This window comes from Suricata suricatta, chromosome 13 (genome assembly GCF_006229205.1).
Source record: "Suricata suricatta isolate VVHF042 chromosome 13, meerkat_22Aug2017_6uvM2_HiC, whole genome shotgun sequence".
Classification (NCBI taxonomy): Eukaryota; Metazoa; Chordata; class Mammalia; order Carnivora; family Herpestidae; genus Suricata; species Suricata suricatta.
Genome location: NC_043712.1, coordinates 3107303 through 3117298, shown reverse-complemented (window position 1 = coordinate 3117298; position 9996 = coordinate 3107303). Strand labels below are relative to the sequence as shown.

At 62.3% G+C, this 9996-nt stretch overlaps 1 protein-coding gene across 1 annotated transcript in view; it reads right to left on the bottom strand.

The window, feature by feature from the left end:
* Nucleotides 1–7475: 7475 nt before the first annotated feature.
* The window catches only part of MRPS2 (mitochondrial ribosomal protein S2), a 3109-nt gene continuing 588 nt past the window's right edge, over nt 7476–9996 (bottom strand). The window contains exons 2-4 of the mRNA XM_029921044.1: nt 9795–9920; nt 9079–9208; nt 7476–8547 (exon numbers count right to left, since the gene is read on the bottom strand). Coding sequence (XP_029776904.1) covers nt 7962–8547; nt 9079–9208; nt 9795–9920 — 842 coding nt within the window. The 3' untranslated portion in view covers nt 7476–7961. The remainder of the gene's footprint in view (nt 8548–9078; nt 9209–9794; nt 9921–9996) is intronic.

Genomic DNA, 9996 nt, shown 5'->3' with positions numbered 1-9996 from the left:
GGAAATCATACAGAAGACGCAGAAAAGCTTCCGGAAGTGACACATAGTTCACCAAGGCTGCAGGACACGTGAACATTATAAAAAAAGCAATTCTAGGAGAACGTTAACTGGTGCAGCCGATGAGGAAAACAGCACGGAGGTCCCCCGGACATTGGAAATAGAAATACCATAGAATCCAGCAACTCCATCTTGGGTATTTATCCAAAGGAAACAAAACCACTAACTCAAGAGGTATCTTACTCCCCGCCTGTGTTCACAGCAGCCTTACTTACTAGATGTGGAAGCCAGCCTAGGGTCCATGATGGATGCATGGATACAGGAGATGGAGGTGTGTGTGTGCACGTATTTACGTACACATAGTGGAATCCTGCTCAGCCATAAGGAGCAGAAATCCACTTGTAACAACACAAACAAGGATGTGATGCTAAGTGTAATAAGTTAGAGAAAAGCAAATGTCATAGAAACAGAGCTCAGAGAGCCCACAGATCCAGAGGACGCACTGGTGGGCGCCAGAGGCAGGGGTAAGGGGTGAGCGAATGGGTGAAGGTGGCCAAAAGCTACAATCTGCCAGTTATCAACTAAATGAGCTCAGGAACGTGCAGCGTGGCCACTAGACTTAACGCCGTGTTGCACATTTGGACACAGCAAAGAGGTCACACCTAAACATCTGTACAGGAAAAATGTGCAACTATGCGTGGAGATGGACGTTAACTGGCCGTCGTCGTGCGATCAGTTAGCAATATACACAGCTATCCAATCATCGTGGCAGACACGGAACGCCCAGAATGCCACATGTCATTTAAAAAAATCAGGGGCGCCTGGTTGGTCAGCACGGTAAGCGGCCGACTTCAGGTCAGGTCATGATTTCGCAGTCCGTGGGTTCGAGTCCCGGGGGGAGTTCTGTGCGGACACCTCGGAGCCTGGAGCTGCCTCAGATCCTGCGTCTCCCTCTCTCTCTGCCCCTCTCCTGCCTGCCTCTGTCTGTCTGTCTCTCTTAAAAATAAACATTAAAAGCAGGTCTGCTGAAAACCAGCATCGAGAAAGCTAGACGACCCTACTGAAGGGACAGCGTATCAGTTAATTACGTATGTCATAGAGACTGGCAGGTAGAATATATATTGATTCCTACAGCTCAGCAGGAAGAAACTCCTCATCCAATTTAAACATGGGAAACGGGCTCAGCAGACATTTCTCAAAAAAAAAAAAAGAAAAAGATAAGCCAGTGGCCAACAATGTTCAACATGATTCTTTAGGATGGAAATGCAGTCCAAGCCACCAGGAGATACGAGTTCACACCCACCAGGACGGCTGTCGTTAAAAAGATAGACGTGAAGCAGAGTTGGCAAGAATGGGTAGAAATTGGGATCCTCCTACGTCGTCGCTGGGAGAAATATCAAACCATGTAGCCCTTTGGGAGACAGTGTAGCAATTCTTCAAAATGTGGAAAGCGTTTCCTTTGGACCCAGTACATACCCAAGAGCAATGAAACCTATGAAAAGCCTGACCAGGAATATTCACAGCTTTATTACTCACAACTGCCCAAAGGTAGAAGCGCCCCCAAGGTCCCCCGACCTCTGGGTGGATAAACAGAACATGGTCTATCTGCACAATAAAGATTATTTCAAAACCATTATTTGGCCTGAGCCAGACTGAATCGCTGCTACATGGGACACGCCGGGGACGCTGAGGACACCAGCTGCATCAAAGGAGCCTTCGGCCATCCGCCGTCTGTGTTCCTCTGTGTCTAGGAAAGGCCCACGGCAGACTCCCTAGCCACAGCGGTGCACCTGCTACCGGGTCATCACGGGACAAATGGCGCCCCGAGGGGGGCGAGGGCAGTGGGGGACGGTGCCCCCTTTGATACAGTGGGTCAGCTCTCTCACCTGCAGGCTGACTGGGGTCGCCGATCCTTCACGGAGGGTCGGAGGTCTCCGGCTGGTCCTTCCGGACCCCGCAGGAGCCGTGCAAGACACAGGCCCGGGACACAGCGCATGGGTCCGCGTCCTGGTGCAGCGCAGGGGCCACACCGCACCCAGACCTGCCGCAGCCCCGGAGAGGCCTCCGAGGACTCGGGCACCGGCTGAGCCCCGCGGGACAGTGATCGCAGGGACGGACCCAGGGCGGCCTCAGAAAACACAGGCAGGCTCAGCCCTCTGTCTGGGCTGCTACCAGCGATGTGAAATATTGGGACAGAGGATGGGGCCAGGTCCAGGGGGAATAAAAAAATGGAACATTGCGGGGAGGGGTGAGAGACCCAATAAAGGTAGCAGGTTTCCAGGGGACACTTGTGTCCCCAACGTCCCTGCACCTGCCAGGAGGCCCTGCAGCACAGACGCCTAGTCCGTCCTCAGGCCGGAGTCTGGGCCTGCGCTCCGCCCTCCTGGGCTCTCTCCAGTCACACCATCTCCTTCTCAGCTCCGCTCGGAACAAACCCTCTCTGCCTCCGAGTCCCGGCAGCGTTGCCCGACCCGCAGCACGCTGCTGGCAGAGGAGCGCAGGACCCGCTCCTCTTGTCCCTCTGTGTCCCTGCGTCAGGGTCACCCTGGAGGCTGTGCGACCCTGCCCAGGGGCCCCTGTCCACCCTGCTTCGCCCGCTTCATTTCCCAACTGCACTTGCTCTTTCCTTTCACACGCCTTCGCCCCTGTGCTCTGGTCCATCTCCCTCTCTGGGTGACATGATCCTGCAGGACCTCGTGGGACCTTTGACTCTGGCCCCCAGGCCTGACTCAGCGGCCGATCAGGGTGAGGGGTACAGGAGCTGAATGAGTCCAGAGAGGATCTCGGAGCCCCTCCTGCCTCTGAGCCGCTCACACTGTTCACATGCAGACTAATAATAAGAGGTCCAGGTGGGTTGGAGGCAGGGGACGCCCAGCATGTCCCCTGAGTGTCCCTTCCCTGCTCCAGAGGCTTCACTGAGCACAGTGAAGCCTGCCCTCTGGTGGTCAGCACTGGCATGACCGCCCCAGGCAGGAAACCAGAAAACAAAACACACACCTTTGTTTGAATGTAGTCAAGGCAGCAGCCCTCCCAGGCCCTATTGGGGCACAGCAGTAGGACCCACGGGCTCCAGGGGCGATGCAAGGACTTCCGATGCCTCCTTGTCCCCCGTGTAACCTCCCCGTCCTGGTGCCCAGTTCATTCCTAAGGCCTCCTCACCCCAGCTGGAGCACTGCCTCTGGAACCACTTCCTAATGAGCACCCGAGGCTCAAACAAGGAGGGTCTTGACCTTGGTCCCCACACCAGGGGTCACTGCCCTCCCACGTTCTGTAGCACAGATTGTCAGTGCCCCAAGCCCCCAGACTGCCCTCTGCTCAGAAGGAACTTGAGGGAATCGAATGCAGTTTCCCAGGACAGAACACAGGGTCGGGCATGATGATCCCAGGACACAGACTCCTCTCTGAGTCTGCGGGACCCTTGGAACATCCCATCTATGCAGCCCAATTTACAGAGGGGTAAGCTGAGTCCTATGTCCTGTAGTCCCCTCCACTAGGGGGGTGACTCCTTCTAGTTCCAAGTGCCCAGCGTGGTGGACACGTGGCCCCAGACCCTGTCCTCTCCAGGCGTCCCAGGGAAGTATCCAGCCCAGGCAGCCCCTTGGGCACCATGGGGACCCCGCTGGCCATCAGGCTTCATGTCTCCCCTCCTCATGTATGAGCACTGCTCGTGCCGCCCGGAGCCTGGAGGTCCCTGCCCCGCGGCAGAGCTGCCCCCAGTCCCTTCCTCTTGCCCAGGGTCACCCACCCCCTCCAGTGTGTATTCCCCTAGAGCCGTTGCTCCGCAGTCAGAGTGTGTGTGTGTGTGTGTGTGTGTGTGTGTGTGTGTGCGCGCGCGTGCGCCGTCTGTGAACATCCAGATCAGCAGCCCCACGGTGTGCGGGATCGACAGGGACCCCACAGGAGCTTGGAGGTATCATTCCCAGGACAACCTCCATGGGAGGACTGAGTTGGCCTAGGACAGAGACGCCCCCTCACTGGACTCGGTCCCTCTCATGTATCCTGGGACAGGTCCTGGCCTCGGTCTCCCACGTCCGTGAGGTTGCACATGGGATGATCCCAGCGTGGACACGGCCAGGCTCTCCTCCTGGGTGGGTGCAGGGGAGCGGCACCGGGCACACAGGCCTCCCTACCAACGGGCAGCGGGGCCTGGTGTGCTCGGGCTGGCGTGCGTGTGTGCAATACCGAGAGGGCTCCGTGCACCCGATCCTGCGTGTGCCCTGCTCCAGACAGCTGCTCTGTGGCCCCCACACCCTGTGAGCCCTCGGATCCCCCTCACCCCTGCCATGGGCTGCAGAGCTCAGGGCCAAGGGGTTGGACATGTGAGGACGCAAGTGTCCCTGAATGTACATATACCAGCCCAGCTGTCATGGACCCAGGCTCCGCCCCAGCTCCAGCTGGGTGCCCGGCAGGGGCAGGGGGGCTGGTTCAGACAGTGGACACCGAGTCCAGGCAAGGAGGGATCGGCCTGCCCCTTCCCTTCCTCTCCACCTCCTCCGCTGGTCTTCCTGCCAGGACCCGGGACACAAGGTGCAGCCTGTCCCTGGCTGCAGCCCTGTTGACTCAGAGGGGTGGGAGGAGCCCAGGGAAGAGGCCCCCCCCCCCTGAGCATCGGGGTTGTTAGGGATGCTGGGACCCCCTGAGGACTCGCTGGATTCACCCCTTCATGTCCATGGCCCGCAGCCCTAGCGCTCACGCACACTCAGCTCTGAGTGACCGAGTGCAGCCGTGAACGCGGACCAGGGACTCGGTCATTGGTCCTCGCCCGCTCAGAGCCCTGCACTGACTCTCCCGGGTCTTGTTCTGGGGCGGGGCTCCCCCGGCCAGGTGACCCGCATGCCCCTGCTCACCATCCTCAGGTGGGAGTCACAGGCCCATTTCCACTAGAGGAAAAGGAGGCTCTGAGACCCGCCATGGGAGCGTGGCAGCCGCAGGACTGGGCGTGGCCCCGCGGTGGGTCTGACCCCAGGACAGAAGCCTGCGGAGGTGGCCTCTGAGCCCAGCCTGGGAGATGAGGGCGTCCTGGATGGCGACCTCGGAGGGGTGGCGGCGGCAGGGGGCTCTGAGGGGCCAGGGTTTGGTGGGCGCCCTGTGGTAGGAAGGCTCCAGGGAGGCTGGGGTGAGGGGCCACGGCGGTGGGCGTCTGGACCAGCTCACGCAGGGCACTGAATGGTGGGCAAGGAGTCAGGGGTCACTGCAGGTTGGGAGAGCAGGGAGCCTCGGGCGCTGTGGCCCCCACTGGCTGAGTGTGGGGGAGACGCTGTCCCCCCCCGCCCCCCGTCCCGTTTGGCTGTCAGCCGGAGGGCAGGGGTGGAGTCTGGGGGTCAGCGGCCTATCCAGGGGCCTGCTCACCACAGCAGACAGGCACAGGGGCTGCTGCTAGCAGGACAAACAGACGCACAGGAGTCTGTGGGTCAGATCCCTCAGCGGAAACTACAGGCCCCGCATCATGGGGCTGTTGGGACGTTCACACGGCGTCACTGACATGTGAAGTGCTATTACCTTTGTGCCGGGTTCTAGAAGCTGAGATTCCAGGAGGGAACACGGACGCTGTGTGCACGGACCTGCCTGGAGCAGGGCTTAAATGAGGCCTCGCTGGGGCCGGATACAAACTCCAGAAATACGTCTCTTGTGGTTGATCTTGCCATGGCCCCCCCTCAGGTTAGGGAGGCAGTGGACGCCGGCCTGCGGCAGAGGGAGGAGCTGGAGGGGAGGGAGCCCACGTGTCCCTCAGGGGAGGGGCAGGGGACAGCGCAGAGCTGCTGCTGAGGGGCAGGGGGGAGAGCCCAGGCCTGGCCGCCTGCTCCTCTGGGAACATGGGGTGAGCTCACCAGGAGACCCTTGGCTGGTCAGTCCCTGCAGCAACGACACCGGGGAGTCAGGGGCCGTTGGACTTGCCACGGAGGGTCAAGCATGCTCTCCCAGGCTGATTCCAATTCACATGCCCAGGACCCACCTGGGCATGTGCAGGTGCAGATAGGGAGGAGCCCAGACTCCCTGGGTTGGGACTGTGACCCCTTAAGGGGCAAGCCAAGAGCTGGACCACAGGCAGTCACCTGGGTGTCTTCCAGGCACGCAGCCTAGTGGCCTTCTCTGGGCCTGGTTCTGGCGCCCCCTCCATATCCACACGTCCCTGAGCTCCTGGGCCGTGCTGGTCGCATGGCACCTACCCTCACCCTGGTCCGGAACCCACCCTCATGAGTCTGGCTGTCCCAGGCCCTCGCTCTGGTTCCTAAGGTCAGCATCCTCGAGACGCCTGCTGGTCTGGGTGCCGCCCTGCCAGGTCACCCACTGCCGTGGCAGAAGGGAAAGGCTGGGCGCCCCCGCCCCCACCCCACCTCTCTTGGCCTTGAGCGCACTCGCCGTCTCCTTTGGCCGCGTCTCTTGGGGTTCGTCTCCAGGGCGGCAAACTTGGAGGCGCCCTCCTGCCAGCATCACCTTTATGTCGCTTTAGAAGTGGCCGCAGTCCCCTCATCCATGCTGCTCTAGAAGCCTGTGCCTTTGCTTTGGGTGCTTGTTGGCCTTGAAGGCACGCTGGTAATTCGGGTCTGCATGTCCCCGGAGGCATCCACCCGGCAGGGGCTGCCTGCAGACCCCCGCACCCCCAGGACTGGGAGCACAGCAGTGAGCAGTCATAACTCCTGTTTCCCCGGGGGCACCACAGGGGGGCTCAGCAGAGTGCCTGACTTCGCCTCAGGTCATGATCCCAGGGGCCCTCGCTGACAGGAGATGGCAGGCCACCAGCAGTTCCCGGGGACGGCGGGGTGGTGACAGTGCCCTCCATGCGGCCCCTACCCGATCGTGTCTCGCGTGTGCTGTCTCCTGTGTCCCCTGGTCCTGCGCAGAGCCAGGCTGCGCCCCCCAGCCTGCTTCTGAAGGCTGCCACGGGCTCTCTGCCGCCAGCAGCCTCCCGGGGGCCCACACAGCCGGGTTTTCTATGGTACTGAATTCTGAGCGTCTCAGCCCCCCACAGCCGGCCTCTCTGGAGCTCCAAGGGATGGGGGGTTGCGGGGAGCACCTCTGTCAGAACTCAGGAGGAAGTACTGGCTGGTGAAGGCGCTGGGGGGACTCCTCCACTTCCCTTCCAAGTTGCATTTTTGTACTTCAGGTGTGCAAGTGGGCACCCCGTTCCCTGCACCTTCTCAATCACAATGCGTGGCCCCTATGGAAACAGCAGGGACCTCCGCCATGCACCCCTACCCCAACCCTGGAAGAGACTGGCTGGACACCAAGCCCCCTTCCTTGTCACCGGTGCTTCTGCAGGACGCAGGCTAGCACAGGCGGGCAGGTGCACCTTCACACGAGTGTGCGGACCAGGGGGCAGCCTCGCTGGTGGGCGGGTCACCGGGGCCGGGCCCTCTCCACCCCCCACGGCCACGCGAAGCCTGAGCCTCTCGTGTGCTCGTCGGACTCCACGGCTGTTTGACAGACGCCACGCTGAGGAGCAAAGGTGCATAAACCACACGGTGCAACCCACAGGCCCCGAAGCCACGCCCATCCGAGTGTAAGCTTTATTTCAGTCGGGATCCTGCCGTCTGCTGTGCCTGGCCCGTCCCCACCCAGAAGGGAGGCTCCAGGTGACTGGCCCTGCGGCCTCCCGTTACAGAACAGCCCCAGAAACCGTGCAGGGGGGACCCAGCCCGCCCTCGGCACAGTCCGGTAGAGGACGAGGGGCGACTCCGTGCGGGAGCCTCCCCGACACAAAGGACTGAACGTACAGTGTAAGCGAGGCTTTTCCAGACTCAGCGACAAGCGTGTTTTCCGGACGGACTACGGGCCCCCTGTGCACCTGCTGGGCCCCACAGGTCTTGAGTGGAGCCCCGTGGGCAGCTGCCAGGAGCCGTGGCTAGCAGCAGGGAGCCGGTCAAGGCCGAGAGCGCCGGGAACCCACCAAGGACCGCAGCTGGGGAACGCAAGGGGCTCCTGGCTGAGGGACGGGCCAGGGAGTGACCTAGGTCCAGCCCAGCCTACGCTGCCAGGGAAGGCAGGGCAGCTGGCCCCTGGCCCCGGGCCCCCGGCCCCTCCTGGCCCTGCAGTCGATACAGAGCCTCCATCTGCCTCCGCTTCTGCTTGGCCCTGGTGATGGTGGTCTGGAAAAGCCTGCAGAAGAGGCGGACGGACGGCGGCGAGTCGTCATTGCCGGGCACGGGGTAGGTGATGAGGCACGGGTTGCAGTTGGTGTCCACGATGCCCACAGTGGGGATCTGCATCTTGGCTGCGTCTCTCACGGCCACGTGGGGCTCGAAGACGTTGTTGAGCGTGTGCAGGAAGATGATGAGGTCTGGCAGGCGGACATTGGGGCCCAAGAGGAGCGGGGCGTTGGTCAGCAGGCCGCCCTTGAAGTAGCGGGTGTGGGCGTATTCGCCGCAGTCCCGGGCCATGGTCTCAATCAGGTGTGAGAACTGCCGGTTCCGGCCCACAAACAGGATGATGCCCTTGCGGTAGGCCACGTGGGCCGTGAAGTTCAACGCCAGCTGCAGGTGCACGGCCGTCTGTTCCAGGTCAATGATGTCCTGGTCCAGGCGGCTCCCGAAAATGTACGGCTCCATAAACCTGGCAGAGACCCCACAGAAGCAAGAGTGAGCCAAGCTCACGTGGCCCATTAGGCGCCTTCTCTCGCGAATCCTCGCCAGCACCCGTGAGGGCCCTCTGGGGCACCCGTCCCCAGGAACAGTGGAGTCTTCATCCCCACAACCACGGGGGCCCGGGTCTGGCGAATGATGGCCAGGAGCCAGTGGGAGTGGGGTGGGGTGAGGTTCGGGGGGAACAGGACAGGCCCGGGCTACAGCAAGCCTTGGGGGTGTCTCCCTGCACCCACACGGCATCACGCGGGGTGCCACCAGAAGGGACCCCGCGCCACCTCCTTCCCTAGCCTCCACCCTGTGCCCCTGCCCGCAGTCCAGCGTGGGGGCCAGAGCTGAGTCTGAGGATAAACCCTGCTCCTCCCCGGGGCTCAGTGGCCCCACCTGGAAGGGGACAGCACGCACCAGCACGAAAGGGGCCTTGGATGCCAAGGATGCCAAGGCAGGGGGGGGGCCCCGAGTGCCACAGGCACCGCCGCGCTGGGCCCCGGGTGCCCGTTACCTGTGCCGACAGCCTGCTTTGTGCCCCAGGTGCACCCGGGCATCGAAAAGGCTTCTCACGGAAAACAGCTCCTTGACTTTGAAGAAGTCAGAGTGCTTGAGGGGCTCCCTGAGGATCCTGTCATCGACATCTGGGGTGGGGAAGGGCCAGTGAGGTCCAGGTGACGAAGGTGCCCAGGGCCACAGGGTCCTTTCCAGGAGACCGGGGCTGGAGCCAGGCTCTGACCCTCGGCTTTGCCCCTGGGTAATCCTGGTCAAGTCTGCACCCGGCAAGGGGGGGCCCAGGCTGGTCCTCCAGGTGCCTCCCAGCCACCAGAGGAAGGTCCCCATTAAGCATCCAGGGAGGGCTCAGGGGTCCAGAGGGCACCTCCCAGGGAACCAAGCCACATATAACCACCGGGGCCATCATTCCCGCCACGCCCTCCCCCCCAACAGTGCGGTGGCCTTAGCCCCATCCTCAGATAAGGGCGATGGCGGAGGGCAGGGCAGGGAGGCACTAGCTCAGGCCACAGTAAGTGCCCCCAGCACACGGCGCTGCTGGGGGCAGGAGAGGGAGGCAGGCTGCCCCTTTTCCTTCCTGGGCCCGCACCCCGCCAGGGCTGCACATCTGAGTGCCAGGGCACTCAGAACTCCTCGTGGCCGACGATTTCAACCCCAAACGGGGAGGCCAGGCACGGTCCCCTCAACACCCCAGGCTCGCAGAGGAGCTGACCATACCGATGCTGCCCTCGGGCTCCCTGACGTTGGGGGTCGCAGCGCTGGCCAGGGTCCTGCCGCTCAACTGGGTCCGCTGCGGGGTGGCGCTCCGGAGCAGATGCGGCCGCAGCGGCCTGGGCCAGACCCCTGGGGAGAGAGCAGGCTGGTGGCGCGCGCGCCCGGCCGCTGTCCCGGCGGGCCTGGGTCCCCGCGCGGTGGGCGC